Source organism: Herpailurus yagouaroundi, unplaced genomic scaffold (genome assembly GCF_014898765.1).
Source record: "Herpailurus yagouaroundi ecotype Mexico unplaced genomic scaffold, PumYag 210, whole genome shotgun sequence".
Lineage (NCBI taxonomy): Eukaryota > Metazoa > Chordata > Mammalia > Carnivora > Felidae > Herpailurus > Herpailurus yagouaroundi.
In genome coordinates this window covers 16,342,942-16,362,325 of record NW_024412441.1, presented here as the reverse complement: position 1 = coordinate 16,362,325, position 19,384 = coordinate 16,342,942, and the positions used below count along the sequence as shown (strand labels likewise).

Genomic DNA, 19,384 nt, shown 5'->3' with positions numbered 1-19,384 from the left:
AAAAAAAAGAAAAGAAAAAAGAAAACCCATGATGGTAATACTATCTGTCTTTATTGTGCAGGGATGAGCCACCAAAACCAACCTTAGCTTTGGAATATACATATGGAAGAAGAACAAAAGGGCATAATATAGTGAGTGTCTTCTTAAGTGATATTGCTGTGCCTGGGGATGGAGAAGTAATGATGCTGACTTTGTTTTATATTTTCATCTTATCTGTAATCAATAAACATATCCAGTTGTACACTTCATAGCTATGTGCTTTTAAGTCAGATTCAACTCAGCAGACATGAAGGCAACCTGAATAGGAAAATAATTTAGCCGTCTCATTTGTTGTGTCTTAAAATGTGGAATAAGATTCCTTTGTAACTTTATTTTGCAGTTTTTGGACATATTTATATTAATTGTGTTAATGTGGCTTTTCTTCTTTCAAGTGGGAATAATATTGTGAGTTACATCCTGTCTCCCAAAAAATCTGCGAAAAATAGGAGTTTGACTTGTAGAATATTTATGAAAACGTACTACTCAAAGTCCAAATTCTTAGCATTTTTACAAACATATCTTGAAGTTAGTAATACTACTTCAGACTGAGGCCCTAATTTGTTACAGTCGTATTTTCACTAGAGTGTCTCTTCAGAGGAAAGTTGGAGATTATTCAGAACGGAAGGAGAGTGCACGGTGTATGTTAGAAGGATAAAACCATTCAAAATAGAATCCTCTTTTGGAGTTCTCCCATGAAAAGGTCTTTTCTTAAATAGAGTTAGGTGTAGGGAAGAACCGTCTATAACAGAAGGCCCCACTTCTGTCACACAGGCAGATTTTTACAGATCGATCTTGTCCAAATGTTTGATCATTAGTGTGTAAGAGTTAACATTGCCTGTTGCTGCTTTCTAGATAAGTCAGTGAAAGTTCATTACTAAAACTGTGAGGTTAAAAAGAAAAGAAAAAACATTAATATATTGAGATGTGGGAGAACTCTATGTTTGTGACTCACGTGAATTTTGACATGAGTGATGACCTATAAATGAGATTGCCCTTTTCACTGGAAATGCTGAAACTGCTTTCACTGCTTCACTGTGGAGAAGAGCTCTAAGAACTGCCCTTCGTCAAATTGTGAATCAAGGGGGATTTTCCAATGCAAAACTGCCTCCCCCACGAACACTAATAATTCAGATATCAACAGCAAATATTCAAATATCAACAGCAAAACAATTTTAGTGAGTATGAGATGATAATTTGCCAAAAATCTATATATTCATCTAAAACTTGCTTCAATGACTATCTCTTCCAAGTTCATGGCAACAGATATATTAAAAAGGTGATTTTTCTTCACCTATTTTCTCTAACACTTTGTGCTAGCAAGTTGGGCTTTTCCATATTCATTCTGGAAGATCCATGTCTTTCTCAGATTTCATGTTCCCTGAGTTCTAAGTGGAAGCAGTTAGTTCCTCCCACAATCGTGGTGTTACCGAAGGCTCCTCAGCAGCAGGATGGAAGCAGAGATGCAATTAGCTAGTCGTCCAAGAAGGTTGTCATGGAATAGATGGTCGTATTCCCAAGCCACGTGGCTGCCTCACTGTTTCACTCCCCTAATACTTAAAGAATCCTATAAAAAGGGAATCGGTTGTTCAGTCTCTTCTTGGTCCCCACCTACCATGTTAATGTTTCATCTTTGTTTTTTGGAATAGATGTTTTGGTGCATTTTGAGGGATGGGACAGAGAAAGGGGAAAGTTTTGATTGCCAAAGTTTATTGAGGACTACAGTATTTTGTATCCATAATTATTACTGACTGATGTTAATGAGGTGTAAGAAGTATTTAACACTCAAAGAAGATTTAAAAAATTTAATGTGAAAAATGCCTGTTTTTGTTTGTTTGTTTGCTTGTTTGTTTGTTTCAGCCAAAAGATATTGCTCACTTTTGGGAACTAGGTGGAGGGACCTCTTTATTGGACTTAATCAGCATACCCATCACAAGTGACACCTTACGGTAAGTGAGCCAGATCCAGGAACGGTTGTTAGTAAGTACCCAGTGGTGTCCACAGGATGAATATGAGTAGGCTTTCAGGAATCGGAATTTGGGGGGACAGTTTTCTGTTGCTGAAGGTCTATACTCTCTTCCTTTCTATGCGCTTAAAGTATAATGCTTTCAGAGAGATTTTAAAAGAACCAGGGTTCTGGCCTGTGCTGACAGCTGGCATTCCACCCAGTAACATATTTTGCAAGCCTGAAAACAAAGTATGTCAAATAACACTTAGCAATGAATTCACTTGGCAAACATGAATTTGAAAAGCTTAATTCTTTTGAATACCCATCCAAGTGTAAGCTGATTCAACCCTGAGTTTTTTCTTCAGCTGGATATGGTAAGTCTACCTTTGAATGTAATGCTAATTAGTACTGTTGAAGCTTCACCCAAGGGAACACTGAGTTTGCGGAGGGGGAAAGTCTGTTTGCTGACCGAAAAGAAATAGAAACTTGGGGAAAACCTCAAACTCTTTGGTGGCGTTTCCTGACAATGACTCCCACATGTTGGCCAAATCAGATGTGGAAAATTGTGACATTTCTCACAATGTTCCTGGGAATGTGTCTCAGCCAAGGAAAACAGATTTTTACATCTGAAAGATCATACTTTTGTCAGAGTTTAACACAAACCATTGCTGCTGCCTGGACCAAATACAAAGGGCTGCACTATTATTTGTTACATTTCAGCCACTTAGATCTTTAGGGTATGGAATTGTTTCTGGTTAACGCAATTGTTTTTCCATAGCTAGTTGGGTACAGATAATGTTGGCTTTATTTTTTCAGCGATATTTTTTCTTTTAAATAAATTTAATTTACTGTCTTTTACTTATTATAAAAATAGTACCGTATATGTTCATGTAGAAATCTTGGAAAAACGTTGAAAGGTTTGAAGAAAGTAAGAGCGCCCTTAATCACCTGAGAAATAACCACTGTTAACATGCCGAGGTAGTTCTTTCAGTGTTTTCAGCATTTATAAATATATTGTATGGGGGCGCCTGGGTGGGTCAGTCAGTTAGGCGTCTGATTTTTGATTTTGGCTCAAGTCATGATCTCACAGTCCCTGAGATTAAGCCCCATGTCGGGTCCTGCACTGAGCGTGGAGCCTGCTTAGGACTGACTCTCTCTCTCTCTCTCTCTCTCTCTCTCTCTCTCTGCCTCTCCGCTCCTTCCACACACATGTGCACTCTTTCTGTCTCTCTCAAATAAATAAACTTTAAAAAATGACATTATAAATATACTTTGTACAGATTTGGGATGTTTTATATATATGTTTAGATCTTTCTTTTTCATTTGTAACCACCATATGCCCCTGACATACTTTTTCAGAAACATGGAATTTTATGGCTATATTGATTTTCGTTTGTCCTCCTTTAACAGAGAAAAATAATTGAGGCCACTGGGAGTTAGGACCGCTCCTGGTGGTGTGGTTGAGAGAAGGCAAGGACGGGAGTTGCTGAGGAACCAGAGCTGCCAGTCAGTGTGCCCAGGGGCAGAAAGGAGTGAAAATGGCTGGGAGCTGCTCTTATCTGGGTTCTGAGCTGACTTCAGTTCTGGCCCTGACTTTGTCACTCACTTCCTCTGGCCCAAGAGGCTTTGCACCTGATGGCCTTGTGGAAATTCTGGTTTCTGCAGGAAGCCACATTTTTGCACAGCTTCTTTAGTTTTTTATTTTAAAAAAATTTTTTTAGTGTTTATTTATTTTTGAGAGAGAGAGAGAGCATGAGCAGAGGAGGGGCAGAGAGAGAGAGGAAGACACAGAATCCAAAGCAGGCCCCAGGCTCTGAGCTGTCAGCACAGAGCCCGCCGAGGGGCTTGAACTCACAAACCATGAGATCATGACCTGAGCCAAAGTCGGAGGCCCAACCAACTGAGCCATCCAGGTGCCCCTGCACAGCTTCTTTACTGCCTCACTTTGTGAGTTCTTGGGTCTTCTTCATTCCCCTGGTTCTACCCCAGGGCAGCCACAGCTTGCTTTAGGAGAGAGGGGAGGTCAAGGTTTTGATGACCAGAGGGAAGGGGAGCAGTAGGCCTGCGTCCAAAGTAGGTTGCTGAGTGGTTAAGAAATTGATGAAGAACATTTCACTCCTAATGTTGCAAATCTCAAGAGTGTTTTGTGACTGGAATCAATCTGACACATAATTAACTTCCTTGTGTTGGACAAAGCCTAGCAACTTGAGAAAAATAATATTGCCAAATGCTATTAGATACTGTTTATCTTTAAAATGATTGTTCCGGGGCGCCTGGGTGGCGCAGTCGGTTGGGTGTCCGACTTCAGCCAGGTCACGATCTCGCGGTCCGTGAGTTCGAGCCCCGCGTCGGGCTCTGGGCTGATGGCTCAGAGCCTGGAGCCTGTTTCCGATTCTGTGTCTCCCTCTCTCTCTGCCCCTCCCCCGTTCATGCTCTGTCTCTCTCTGTCCCAAAAATAAAAATAAAAACGTTGAAAAAAAAATTTTTAAATGATTGTTCATAGAATAATTATAAATACACTGAACAGAGTTTAGATAATTTGTAATGGAGCATTTCCTGTGGTTTCATTCCCTGTTTAAAGAGCTGTTGAGTTTTTTTTAAAAACTTTTTTTAAGGATGATACTGTGCCATTTGAGACAACATGGACGGACCGAGAGGGTATGCTAAGTGAAATAAATTAGAGAAAGACAAATACCATAAGATTCCACTCATAAATGGAATTAAAAAAAAAAAAAAAAGAATAAACCAAAAGCAGAATCAGACCTGTAAATACAGAGAACAGACTTATGGTTGCCAGAGGGGAAGTGGGTAGGGGCTGGGCACAACGGGTAAAGGGTGAGAGATACTGGCTTCCAGTTATGGAATGAGTAAGTCACAGGAATAAAAGGCACAGCGTAAGAAACACAGTGAATGATATTGCGATGGCGATGTAATGGGACAGATAGCAGCTACACTTGTGGTGAGCACAGCATCATGTAGACACTTGTCAATTACTAAGTTGTACACCTGAAACTAATGTGACATCCTGTGTCAACTACACTCATATAAAAAAAAGTTAGCTGTCATCTGCTATGAAGGTAAAGGTAACACAAGTGTTTCCAGTGCAACGGAAACAAATTTTAATCTTGGAAAAAAGTCGAGAATTTTGTCTTGTTTTCACTTAAATTTTTTATTTTTCATTTGGAAAAATGATAAATTTTATGTTATATACATCTTACCACAATAAGAAAAAGTGAAACCAGTCATTTTTTAAAAGCATTTAACCATACCAAACCTCTGAAATAATATTGATTTCTTTACTATTAAGAAATATATATTATTTGTTATAGTCAAGCAAAGCTATTATGAGTTTATTGAAATGATGTAGATATGATTGGCTGGACAGTTTAATGGCACACTAATTTTATAGAAAATCCTGATAATTACTGTCTAAAAGACTATTTTCTGAAGTGACACCTATATAGTAAAGTACTGTTTCGCTTCAATTACACAAAATAGCTGGTTTGCTCAAACTGAGCAAAATAACTGACAATATTATAAAATAACTAACATGTATTATAATTCCTTGCTACACATACTAGCAGGATGTTTGTCCTGTTGATCGAGGATACAGTAGCCCATGGTTATGGCTCTCCATGCTTATTATGACCACTTTCTGAAATAGTCCTAGATCTATTTTTTATTTTGATAAAATATCATAACATTTATCATTTTAGCCATTTTTAAGTGTGCAGTGTATTGACACTATGTATATTCGCATTGATGTGCAACCATCACCACCATCCATCTCCAGACCTTTTTCATCTTCCTGAACTGAAACTCTGTCCCCATGAATTAATAACTCTCTACTTTCCCCTTCCCCAGCCCTTGGCAGTCATCTTTATACTTTCTGTCTCTATGAATCTGGCCACTCTAGGTACCTCCTGTAAATGGAATCATGTAATACTTGTCCTTTGAGCCTGGCTTATTTCACTTTGCATAATGTCTTCCAGGTTCACCCATGTTGTAGGCTGCGTTAGAATTTCTTTCCTTTGTAAGGATGTTCCACTGATCTTCTTTTGTGTGTATATAACACATTATGTTGATGCATTCATCCACGGATGGATATTTGGGTCGTTTCCACCTTTTGACTGTTGTGAATAGTGCTGCTAGGAGCACTGGTGTACAAATGTCTGCTTGAGTCCCTGATTTCAAATACGCCTGGAAGTGGAATTACTGAATCATATGGTAATTCTATGTTTAATTTTTTGAGGAACCAGCATACTGTTTAACACAGTAGGAATTTTACATTTTACATTCCCACCAGCAATGCACAAGGGTTTCAATTTCTCTATATCCTTTTTAAAAATACTTATTTTTTTAAATTTTTTTAATGTTTTATTTATTTTTGAGACAGAGAGAGACAGAGCATGAATGGGGGGAGGGGCAGAGAGAGAGAGGGAGACACAGAATCCAAAGCAGGCTCCAGGCTCTGAGCTGTCAGCACAGAGCCCGACATGGGGCTTGAACTCATAGACCATGAGATCATGACCTGAGCCGCAGTCGGACACTCAACCCACTGAGCCACCCAGGCGCCCCTAAAAATACTTATTTTTTTTGAGAGACACCCATGAGTATGGGAGGGGCAGAGAGAGAGGGAGGGAGGAAACCCCATACAGGCTCTGCACTGTCAGTACAGAGTCTGATGTGGGGCTCGAACCCACAAACCATGAGATCCGAATCAAAGGCTTAACCGACTGAACAACCTGGGTGCCTCCAATTTCTCTATATCCTTACCGACGCTTGTTACTGTTTTGTTTTGGGTTTGGTTTCCCATAGCTATCCTAATGGGTATGCAGTAGCATCTCATTGCGGTTTTGATTTGCACTTCTGTAATGATTAGGGATGTTGGGCATCTTTTATGTTGATGGCCATCTGTACATCTTCTTTGGAGAAATGTCTGTTTGAGTCCTTTGCCCATTTTTAAACCGGTTTGTTGTTGCTGAGTTTAGATTTACGTTGGACTCACATGAACACAGGTACACATTCACGTGGCAGTGGCAGTGGTGTGTGGTGGTCAGGGTGTGCTTTCAGAGAGGCACCACAGTATGGCAGAAACGTGTGGCTTTGGATCTCCAGCTCTACAATTTACTAGTCATATGAACCTGTGTCTCAGCTTTCTAATCCATAAAATGGACATCATAGCATCTTCTAGGAAGGGTTGTTGTGAAGATGGCATAAATGATGTAGTCCGCTGGCTGAGTCCATCAGTAAATCTGTTCTTCACCTAATGGTGTGTTGCTGCTGCTGCTCTTACTATTTTTGCTTCCCTTCTCTGGCGCATACAGTGAAATCAGATCTAAACATGACACTGTTGAACCCAACTGCTTGCAGATTCTTTGAACTGGATTATTATCAGTACAAATGAAACCTTCAGTGCCACTGGTGGTTGTGACATTTAAATACCACTAGAGAAAAGCACTGGAATAAATTAGGCTGTAACTTTGGAGGTGCCTGGGTGGCTCAATCAGTTGAGTGTCCCATTTCAGCTCAGGTCATGATCTTAATGTTCATGAGTCTGAGCCGCGCATCAGGCTCACTGCCGTCAGCGCAGAGCCCACTTCAGATCCTCTGTCCCCCTCTCTCTGTCCCTCCCCCGCTCACACTTCCTCTCAAAAATAAAAACATTTAAAGAAAAAATAAGGCTATGACTTTGGAGGGTGTGTGTGTGTGTGTGTTTTCTTAGAAAATTGCTGTTTTATTTTTTCCTTAAGCTGTAGTGTTCTTAAATAATAAATTTCAGTATAATAGGGTTTCAAAACAGTAATTATTGCGAGTCTTCTTTAAGAGATGTTTTTGTTTTTTAGGACATTTTCTATTGTTCTTGTTCTGGATCTTTCAAAACCTAATGACCTTTGGCCCACCATGGAAAATCTGTTGCAAGCCATGAAAAGCCATGTAGATAAAATGATAATGAAACTGGGGAAGACCAATCCCAAAGCAGCCTCTGAGATGAGACAGAGGATATGGAGTAATATGCAGAAGAACCATCCGGTGAGTTGCTGTTGGGATTATTCCCGGAATCCTTAGCCCAATACATAGCTAAAGACAACATCACAAACGACTTGCTGAGATTTTTATGCGTGATTGGAAATTCATTTGATGTAGATGAACTTGTTCACTGGAAAATTATAGCAATTTGATAAAACCTCAGTGAGAGCAAAACCAGGAGAAAGATGTCTTATGTCTTCTTGGTAGACATCCACTGTCACTGTTATGGCATATTATACCAATCAAAAGAAATAGGGTGAAGTAGTAGTTTGATATTGATATTTATAATCTCTATAAAACAAAGATAAAAAAACAGACTGTACAAAAACTCACCTGGCAAAACTAGATGAAGCTACACATTTAAGCAAGGAGTAGAGTTTTAACAGCCTTTCTCGCCACCCTCTGTTTTACATTCATTTGGTATCTGTCCCACATTCCGTGTCCTTTGATCCTCTGACAACTAATAAAATTACAAAGTTGCAATGATGGTAACACAGGTCCTTTAAATACAGTCATGAATATGATCTTCTGGAAAACCCACAGCAGTATTTGGCATTGTCCAGGGTTTATGTGAGTGTGTTTCACATCACGAATATCAGGACAAAAGTAACAGCTTATGGCTCACATCTATGCAGTGTAAATGCTATAGCAACAACAGATAATACCAAGTAGTAAGGAACAAAAACGGGAAGACGGCATGTTATTTAAGAGAATAGGACAGAACATGATGGTAACTTAGGGAACTGCCATTTCTAGTTTTACACTTGAGAAATAGAACTTAGTGGAAGTTAAATATTAGAACATGTCAAGCAAACAAAGTCAACATCTACGAAGAGACTGAAAAGGTGTATTTTTGGAAGTAAATAGAATTTGCTGAATACATAGTATTAAACAGTTAATTACAATAAATCAGTGAAATATGTTTGTTAACAGGATCGTGAATTAGTCGACCCATTTCTGATACCTCTGGTCATAATTGGAAGTAAATATGATATTTTTCAGGTAAGCTTTTCCACTTCTAGTTAAGGTGGTTGTTTATGCTTGGGACAGGAGCAAAAATAATAGTGAAATGAGAACAATGACTCTGGAAGGGAGAGGTCAAGGAGTCACACATCTTAAAGATCTGGAAAAGAGGATATAGTTGGGAAAGTGAAAATATGTAAAGAACAATAAAAATACAGTGGACTGGGGATGAAGCAGAATGGGGATAAGGTAGCTCAAGAAACTGAATCTTTCACCCAGTCACTGAGGGAAAGGACTTCCTCCCCAACTTTTAAATTGAAGAAAGCAGAAAATTGGTTTCTTCTTATCTTTGCTTGTCAGAGAATCCCCAGGGTATTCCACACTATAAAATGTGTGCTCATATCTCAATTCTGTTGAGCTACATGTTTAAACAAGGAAAGATCTGACAGCTATAGTTCTGGAAGGCCGCAGCTATTGTTCAACTCTCTATAGAAACAAATATCAAGGTAATGGAATCCTACTCCTCACAGTACGTTCCAAAAAAAAAAAAATCATCTATTTCCACACTTAATAATTTGTACCTTCCTGCTACAGATATTTAATTCTCTCAACTTTTTTCTTTTTAATAATGTATTTCTTCAGGATTTTGACTCTGAGAAGAGAAAGGTTATATGCAAGACACTTCGATTTGTTGCACATTATTATGGAGCATCATTAATGGTTTGTACCTTTCCTACCCTTTGGCTTGAGTAGACAGCACCAAATTTAGAAAAGTTAGCAACTTGATGCACAGTTATAAATACTAATGCTTTTACTAATGCACATAATCCCCTCCTTTCCTTTCCCATTGCCCCCAAACCCTCTTGTTACAGTGTTTGATAATGTATTTCTAGAACACCCTTTGCTAGATGGCCTTCCATGTCTTTGGAGCAGCTGCTTATGCCCATAAGCCCCAGTCCATCTTTTTTTATAATTTTTTTTTTTTTACTTTTAACTTTTTTTTTTTATTTATTTTTGAGACAGGGAGAGACAGAGCATGAACAGGGGAGGGTCAGGGAGAGGGAGACACAGAATCTGAAACAGGCTCCAGGCTCTGAGCTGTCAGCACAGAGCCTGACGCGGGGCTCGAACTCACGGACCGCAAGATCATGACCTGAGCCGAAGTCGGCTGCTCAACTGACTGAGCTACCCAGGCGCCCCCCCAGTCCATCTTAAAGAGATAAACCGGCTATTAACTTATTCACTTTTAGTTTCCCCTTAAGAATGAAAATCTGTATTTTCTTTTTTTTTTTTTTTTTTTAATGTTTGTTTATTTTTGAGACAGAGAGAAACAGAGCATGAATGGGGGAGGGTCAGAGAGAGAGGGAGACACAGAATCTGAAACAGGTTCTAGGCTCTGAGCTGTCATCACAGAGCCTGATGTGGGGCTCAAACTCAGGGACCACGAGATCATGACCTGAGCCAAAGTTGGACGCTTAACTGACTGAGCCACCCAGGCACCCCAAGAATCTGTATTTTCTTAAGAGTAAAGGGGGATAAAAAACCTTAACAAAATATTCTTTTTTAAACTTAAAAAAAAAAAAAAGCACCGTTCTTTGTTGTAGAAGTTAAAAACATGAACTCGGGAGTCTTGCTGCCTGGGTTTGAATCTGAGGACAACCACTTTCTAGATGTGTGATCTCAGACTGGTCACATAATCTCACTTAAGCCTCAGTCTCCAACAGGGTAAAACAGACAAAAATAGTGCCCCTTCTTCATAGGGTTGTTGTGAGGATAAAAGAAAGTAACGTGACAGGCTCACCACAGTGCCTGAAACAAAGTGTTCCTTAATAAATGTTGCTTATTATAAGTGTTATCATTACGTTCCACAGCAGGACCAAAGGATAAAGGATATCCTTTAATGCAATAAGATATAAAAGCACTTTTATTTAAAAGAAATAGTATCTTCCCATTTGAATGGTTTCTTTTTCCCCCTAAATGAAAGTGCTCAGGGGAAGCAGGAGACAACATGGGCTAGCCCCTAGCCTTCATGGGTAGTATATTATGACTAAAGGTAACATTTTATACTTTTCAGAATACTCCAAATAAATTGCATTGTGTATTTTCTTAAAACTCAGTACCTTTTATGTTTATACTGTATCTGCTTACATATTAAATTGACAGGGGCGCCTGGGTGGCGCAGTCGGTTAAGCGTCCGACTTCAGCCAGGTCACGATCTCGCGGTCTGTGAGTTCGAGCCCCGCGTCGGGCTCTGGGCTGATGGCTCAGAGCCTGGAGCCTGTTTCCGATTCTGTGTCTCCCTCTCTCTCTGCCCCTCGCCCGTTCATGCTCTGTCTCTCTCTGTCCCAAAAATAAATAAACGTTGAAAAAAAATTTAATTTAAATTGACAGAGTACTTTGGAAATATTCTTTTTTAGAGTTTTTTTAAAAAGTTTATGTGTTTATTTTGAGAGAGTGTGCGTGCGTGAGTGTGGGAGGGGCAGAGAGGGAGAGAGAATCTCAAACAGGCTCCATGCGGTCAGCGCTGAGCCCGATGTGGGTCTTGATCCCACAAACCGTGAGACTATGACTTGAGCTGAAATCAAGAGACACTTAATCAACTGAGCCATCCAGGCACCCCTAATTTTTTTTTAAGTTTTTATTTATTAGAGAGAGACAGACAGCACAAGCGGGGGAGGGGCAGACAGGGAGAGAGAGAATCCCAAGCAGGCTCTGTGCTGCTGGGGCAGAGCCCAACATAAAGCTCAAACTCACGAAACTATGAGATCATGACCCAAGCCAAAACCAAGAGTCAGACGCTTAATCAGCTGAGGCACCTAGCCCTGCCCCCCCACCCCACCTAATTTTTTTAAAGTAATCTCTACACCCATGTGGGGCTCAAACTCACAACCCCAAGATCAAGAGTCGCATGCTGTACTAACTGAGCCAGCCAGGCGCCCTAGAAATACTTATTTTTACTATTTCAAAAAGATACGGGAGTTTAAAAATGAATGATTCCTCCAAGATACAGAAGCAAAGACGATGGATCTTGTAGTTTCTTATTTTTACCACAAGATAAAGCCCCACAGATCTGGTTAGTTAGCTGAGGGAAATCTCTTTCTTTAAGAGCAGATCACACTTGATGATCACGTCAGGGCCCAGTCTGGTCTTAAGGGTACAAATTTAGATGAAGTCAGACAGGCAGGACCCAGCAGGCCTAGATGGCCCAAAATCATCAGGGTTTTCTAGGGAACGGATTTGAGAAAGGCTTCATCTCAGCTTTCAGTAAGCCTGAGGGATGAGAGGTTGGGTTAGAGGAGCACTTCTAGACCATCAAGAGAACCATACAGCTTGTCTAGCCTCCCAGACCAAGAAGACAGTAGCCAAAGTTTCAAAGCCCCGTCTTTCAGTTTCACTTCAAGGAGGACAGTTTGGGGTTGCTTTACAAGATTGCCAGAACCTTTAAAATTCAGTCAAGAAAATGGATTCACTATTATGAGCAATCTAATAAAGTTATTAAAAATAAAAATAGAAAAACATTGAGAGGTAGGACCAGATTCAGTGGAGAGCTGCCAGGATGGTTGGAGATTTAAAAATGTGATATATGAGGAGGAGTATCAAATCATCTAGAATGTGATAATGCTTTTTAAACATTCAAAGGACTGTCCCATGGAAGAGGGCACAGGTATATTCTTTCTTTGCTCTCTTAGAGTCAAGAACAAGGAATCAATAGAGTTTAGATCAAAATAAGAAAGAACTCTCTAATCCTACCATTATCTGAAAATGGAATGAACCGCTTTGGGAGGTGATGAGTTCCCATTGAGTTGATACAAGCAGAGGCTCTACAGCTATTTGAGGAGGATGTTTCAAGGCAATTGATGCAGTAGATAGGGAAGTTGAGTCAGAAAACTTCTCCTGTCCTCCCAGCCCTACAGTTAGTTCTATGAAATACGTTTGTGATGACACACAACGTCCACACATATTCATCATCATCATCATGATCATCATGAAGTTGTGTTTTAAAAATTCAGTTAGGGGCGCCTGGGTGGCGCAGTCGGTTAAGCGTCCGACTTCAGCCAGGTCACGATCTCGCGGTCGGTGAGTTCGAGCCCCGCATCGGGCTCTGGGCTGATGGCTCAGAGCCTGGAGCCTGTTTCCGATTCTGTGTCTCCCTCTCTCTCTGCCCCTCCCCCCGTTCATGCTCTGTCTCTCTCTGTCCCAAAAATAAATAAACGTTGAAAAAAAAATTTTTTTTAAATAAATAAATAAAAATTCAGTTTTTATACTTTTAAACCTTCTTTCAAAGGAAGTATTAAAATTATTTCAATTTTGAAAAGTCAATGTATTAAATTTTATATATTCACATGAATAATTTGCCTGAGAGTCTGTTCTTTTTTTTTATTATTTTGTTATTTTTATTTTTGAGAGAGAGCGCGCGCGTGCGAGAGAGAGCGCGCATGAGTGGGGGAGGGGCAGAGAGAGAGGGAGACAGAATCTGAAGCAGGCTCCCGGCTCCCAGCTGTCAGCACAGAGCCTAACGCGGGGCTTGAACCCACGAACTGTGAGATCATGACCTGAGCTCAAGTCGGACACTTAATCGACTGAGCCACTCAGGTGCCCGGAGAGAGTCTGTTCTTAATCCAGAATGAATCTTATCCTGAAAACTGATTTCTTTGCCTTATAAAATTCCATGTCATTTTGGTTCATGGTTGTTTTTCCCCACTTTCATACATGTTAACTATTCTTATTTGGCTCAGTAACTTTTGGTATTTCCAAAAAACAAATCTAGTCTTAAAAGATTTGTAGGGTAACCAACCACATATCCTGATTTTCACCTGATGTCTCAACTTAATTATTACTGTTTTTTTTTAACGTTTATTTATTTTTGAGACAGAGACAGAGCATGAACAGGGGAGGGGCAGAGAGAGAGGGAGACACAGAATCTGAAACAGGCTCCAGGCTCTGAGCTGTCAGCACAGAGCCCGACGCGGGGCTTGAACTCACGGACCGTGAGATCATGACCTGAGCCGAAGTCGGACGCTTAACCGACCAAGCCACCCAGGCGCCCCTCAACTTAATTATTAATAGTACCCACCCCCTTTCATTCTCTGAAGTCTTCTGGTTATGGTCACTCTAGTTATATACCACCACTGAGCATCTTCAGGAACTTGTTTTGCAGGCTCAAAGGCAATTCTGAAAAGTTAAATGATCATTTTAATGACTATCAGTATTGTTGAATTAGTCTGTAGCCTCCATGTTGGCCTTTTGGAAGACAGTACTATGCCCTTGGATGGAAAAGTTATGATGTAAACCTTCCATTTTCTACCAACCAGATTGCATTTGGGCAATAGTTATGAGCCATATGTGGGAGTAGCCGAAATGACCAGTGCATAAACACCAGTCCCTTCCGTTATCATGCACTCATAAAATGTGAAGAGTGAGTTAAAATTTATTGAGACTTCTTTATTTTCCTTTATTCAGGTTTTTTGTCTACTCAAACGTGTGTGTTGGGCAAATAAATAGTAATTCTGTCTGCAATTTGCACGTGTTCAAAGCCATATTTTACCTGTTTCTGTGATCTGAAAGCAGAGCATATAATTTGTTCTCCTGTTTTTTTTTAGTTTACCAGTAAATCAGAAGCTCTATTACTAAAAATACGTGGAGTTATCAACCAGTTAGCATTTGGCATTGACAGAAGGTACTGTTAAAATAGATTTTTTATATCTTTTTATTATTTTTTGCCAATAATAATCTCCTCTGATTATTGCTCATATCAGGCTTTGTTTCTTGATAGGAAAGGGCCTCCAGGTGGCTCTTCTTAGAGAAATAATTTCATATTATTTCTCATTTCCTATGTTAAATAGTTCTCAAATATTATAACTAAAATGTTATGTAATGCGTAAAGATTAGGATAAAATAATCATACTACTACCCTTGTTTCCCTGATTTCTTTTACTTTATTTCTGTAATCTTAGTAGCTTTCCCTGTATTATCATTTTCTTATATTGATTATAGAAATTGAATTGATAATTGTAGTATGTACATTTTTCTTAAACTTGCTCCTTTTCTTGGTTGTCATTTAAGGTAATTTGCGTCTGTCACTTTCTTCCCCCCTATAAAGCCTTTATTAATGCCAGACTTTAATATTTGAAATAATTTAAATTGATATTCACTCATTCATTTAGGAGCAGTGTGCTCTCTCACCAGTAGCTAGACATAAAACCTGGCTCTTGTATTTACAGTAGAGCGTGGCAGGATATTCGATTGCTAAACTAAATTAGACTCTTTTTTCTTCTTATCCATGTAGCAAATCAATATGTGTGGATCAAAATAAACCACTGTTTATCACAGCAGGATTGGATTCTTTAAGTCAAATAGGTTGGTGAACTTATTAAGATTGTTCAATCTTTTTTTAATTGCTTATTGATTTTTATCCTACCCTACATTCACTTCATCTCCAACATACCACCATTTCTGATTTCATTATCATTGCTGTTATTTCTTATGCGTTTATTTGTATACACGGTATTGATGCAACATGCATCACACTGACATATTTGGGATGGAAGGATTGTTGCACATAAGAGACTGGTTTTGGATTTCTAGTTCACTAAAAAATTTGCATGTATTCCCTTTCCCTCGCTGATTTCCAGGTACTTTTAAATTTTAGCTTGTTGGGTGTAGAAGAAAACCAGAAACATAGAGTGGTCAGGAAATTCAAAGCTACAGATTATGGGCAGTGATGAAAAATATGAGATTCCAGTGTTGGAATAAACCAAAAAAGAACAGTTGTACTAATTATGTATGCTTTAATTCTTCATTATGAAAATAGCTTGCTTCAAAAATAATGGGATATATTTCCTAAACGTATGGGTATGTTAGGCTCATGAAGTGAAAAGAATTTTTTTTGGTTTTTTTCTTTTGTTTTGTTTTGTTTTTTGCGAAAAGAATTGTTAAGAGTTTATATAATCAAGCTCCTTATCTTCCCACAGAAGCTATTTTCATTGTGGAGGTTTGGGCCCTAGCAAACTTCTACTCTGTAGCTAGAAGTTTGGTTTTAACACTCTAGTAGATAGTTTTCTTTTTTATTTCCCATCACCTATTACTCTTACTAAAGTTGACTGGACTTCAAATGTAGATCTTTGTAATGAGATTATAGATTGAATTGGAATGAAAAGAATAGAGGTGGTTAATGAGTGATCACAAAGACTTAATTTCATTCGCAGTGAGAATCAGGGTATGTACTGCCAGGTAATGCCCCTGTAAATAGCTGGAGGTCGGACAAGGAACGAGAATGACTGAATTTAAAAAACAGGGAGGGTGCAAAACAGAAGAGATTCTCAAATATAGAGACCAAACAGGGTTGCTGGAGGGGTTTGTGGGGCCCCCCCCCCCCCCCCAAAATGGGCAAAGGGCATTAAGAAGGACATTTGTTGGGATGAGCACTTAGGTGTTATATGTAGGGGATGAATCACTGGATTCTACTGAAATCATTTTATTGCACTACATGCTAACTTGGATGTAAAATAAATCATGGAGCTTAGACCTCATCAAAATTAAAAATTTTTGCTCTTAAAATCCCACTTGAAAAGAATAAAAAGACATGCCACATTCTGGGAGAAAATATTTTCAACTGCATATTTGACAAAGGACTAGTATCTAGAATATATAACTTAACGGTAAAAACAGAATCCAACTAAAAAATAGGCAAAAGATATGAGCGGGCATCTCACCAAAGAGGATATAGAAATGGCAAACAAGCATATGAAAAGATGTTTAATATCTTTAATCATTAGGGAAATCAAATTGAAACCACAATTTGCTAATCAGAATAGCTCACAAAAAATAGTGACAATGCCAAATGCTGGCAAGGATACAGAGAAACTGGATACTCACATTGCTGGTGGGAATGTCAGATGGTAGTTTTCACTCTTGAAAACAGTTTGACAGTTTCTTATAAAACTAAACATGCACCTACCATATGACCTAGAAATTGCATTATTGGGCATTTAAGAGAAATTAAAACTTATGTTCATATTAAAATCTGTACACAGATATTCACGGTGGCTTCATTTGTAATAGCACAAAACTAGAAACAACCAGAGATGTTGTTTAAAACTATGTACTATGGTATGGTATATCCATACAATAAAACACTACTCAGCAAAAAGGAGGAACAAACTGTTGATACACACAGTAATTTGGATTAATCCAAGTGTATACTGAATGGGAAAAAAGCCAATCAGGAAAGGTTCTACACAATAGGATTCTATTTATTTAAATTTTTTGTAATGAAAAAAATGTTAGAAATGGAGGAAAGATTAATGGTGATCAGAGGTTAGGGACAGAACTGTAGGTGAGGAGGTAGAAGAGATTGGGAAGAGAGTTGTGTGTTTATAAAAGGCCAACACATAGGATCCTGAAACAATGGCACTATACAGTAAGTATCTTAACTGAGGTACTGGATGTTTACCTACAAAGGTGATAAAATTGTACAGAACTTACTACACACACACACACACACACACACACACACAAATGAGGACAAACAGAAACTTAGGAAAGCTGAATTAGATTGGTGGATCGCATTAGTGTCTTTCCCACCAAAGTGGTAAAGAGGTACTGAAAGATCAACAATGTAGATGGTAGAAGAGAAAGAATTAGAAATCTCAAGATTATAGACAACTGCCAAGAAGTGGCAGCAATTTTTCAAATTGAATTATATAATCAATACATAAAGGCATGCTCATTATAAAATGTTAAAACAGTACATAAGAATCAAGTTTGATATGTGTACTTCCAGACCACTTTCTATATGTGTGAATGTTGTAGAAAAAACTATTTGTTTGAACATAATTATATCATTCTCTAGCTATTATTTTTAAAGTTTCCTTTTCTACTCAATGTGTGTTAGTGGTTTTTCCACAATAGTGCCACAGCTAGGTCTGTTTGGTATTTTGACTGCTGGACACAGTTACAGAGCATGGCTGCGCATAATTTAGTTTACTATGCCTTTACTGATGGACAGTTTGGTTGTGGCCAATTTTTCACTAACACTAACGATGATGCAGTGTGAAACGGTTAATACGTGTGTGCAGGTGTTTCTGGGTTAAACACCAAAAACGGGTTTCTGGGTAATAACATACAACTTTTTTCTGTATTTACATAGGAGGTAGTAGTGCCAAATTACTTCCCCGAATTAGTTGTCCCAATTTGCATTCTAATGAGTAGCATGTAAGACAGTCTGTTTACATACAAATTCACAAACACATGAGAATACCAAACTCGGTATTTTTGCTGGACACCAGTGTACGTGTGGGGAAAGAGAATCACAGTTGACTCATTACTCTTGTCTCCTCTTCCTCTGGTGCTAGAATCTGGGGCAAGTGGTCTTGCTATACTGTGTTGGGGTAAATTTTAATAGCGGCTATGTTAGGGAGAAGGGAAATGACTGATCTAGGATTTATGCTTTTCTAAGTGTCATCTGTTTTGATAGTTTGTCAAGTTTTAATCAGTGCAGTCATTTGGAGTACAACTTCCAATTCTAGGATCTCCTCCTGTTCCTGATAATGACATTGGAAAGCTTCATGCCCATTCACCAATGGAATTGTGGAAAAAAGTGTATGAAAGGGTCTTTCCACCAAAGGTATAGATTTCTAGTTCTTTTAAAGCAAGACTTTTTTGCACTACTCAGTTATTGGGAAGTGTTCCTGAGTTTATTATGATTACTTTGCTTTCTAGTCACATGCTCAAAAATCAAGCATGTGCCAAAAGTCTATTGTACACAAGGCACTGGGACTTAAAAGGTGGGCAAGACATAGCTCCCACTCCACTTTCAAATGCAGCTTGCAGGCTTCCTGAGAGGGAGAGATAGTGGCTAAAAGTAGAGGGCGGGAGAGGGCCTCCTGGTAGAATTTGAATGGGCCCCAATGGCTGGCTGAGGCAGGCAGTAGTCACTGGGGATCTGGGCATGAAATGACTCGGATTGTAATTTCAGAGTATCAACACACTAAAAGATACCAAGGACCCCGCAAGAGACCCTCAGTATGCTGAAAGAGAAGTTGACGAAATGAGAATGCAGAAGGATCAGGTATTATCCTAAACACTTATTTTATTGCATCTTGAGTTTTATCACAAAATACATCTGGAATTACATAAATTTTTCTCATTTAATGTTTGTTTTTTACTTTTAAAATTATTGAGGGGTGCCTGGGTGGCTCAGTTGGTTAAGCGTCTGACTTTGGCTCAAATCATGATCTCACAGTTCATGAGTTCGAGCCTCACATTGGGCTCTGTACTGACATCTCAGAGCCTGGAGCCTGCTTTGAAATGTCTCTCTCTCTCTTGCCCCAACCCTGCTCACACTCTCTCTCCAAAAATAAACATTAAAAAAATAAAATAAAATTGAAATAGCACATCTTCACTCTA

At 39.0% G+C, this 19,384-nt stretch overlaps 1 protein-coding gene across 2 annotated transcripts in view; it reads left to right on the top strand.

Annotated features, from left to right (window-relative positions):
- The window catches only part of DYNC2LI1 (dynein cytoplasmic 2 light intermediate chain 1), a 43,964-nt gene that overhangs the window by 17,699 nt on the left and 6,881 nt on the right, over positions 1 to 19,384 (top strand). For both annotated transcript variants that reach the window (XM_040453896.1, XM_040453895.1), the window contains exons 4-12: positions 62 to 131; positions 1,897 to 1,985; positions 7,831 to 8,017; positions 8,948 to 9,016; positions 9,620 to 9,697; positions 14,578 to 14,654; positions 15,264 to 15,334; positions 18,505 to 18,602; positions 18,954 to 19,046. In XM_040453896.1, coding sequence (XP_040309830.1) covers positions 62 to 131; positions 1,897 to 1,985; positions 7,831 to 8,017; positions 8,948 to 9,016; positions 9,620 to 9,697; positions 14,578 to 14,654; positions 15,264 to 15,334; positions 18,505 to 18,602; positions 18,954 to 19,046 — 832 coding nt within the window. The remainder of the gene's footprint in view (positions 1 to 61; positions 132 to 1,896; positions 1,986 to 7,830; positions 8,018 to 8,947; positions 9,017 to 9,619; positions 9,698 to 14,577; positions 14,655 to 15,263; positions 15,335 to 18,504; positions 18,603 to 18,953; positions 19,047 to 19,384) is intronic.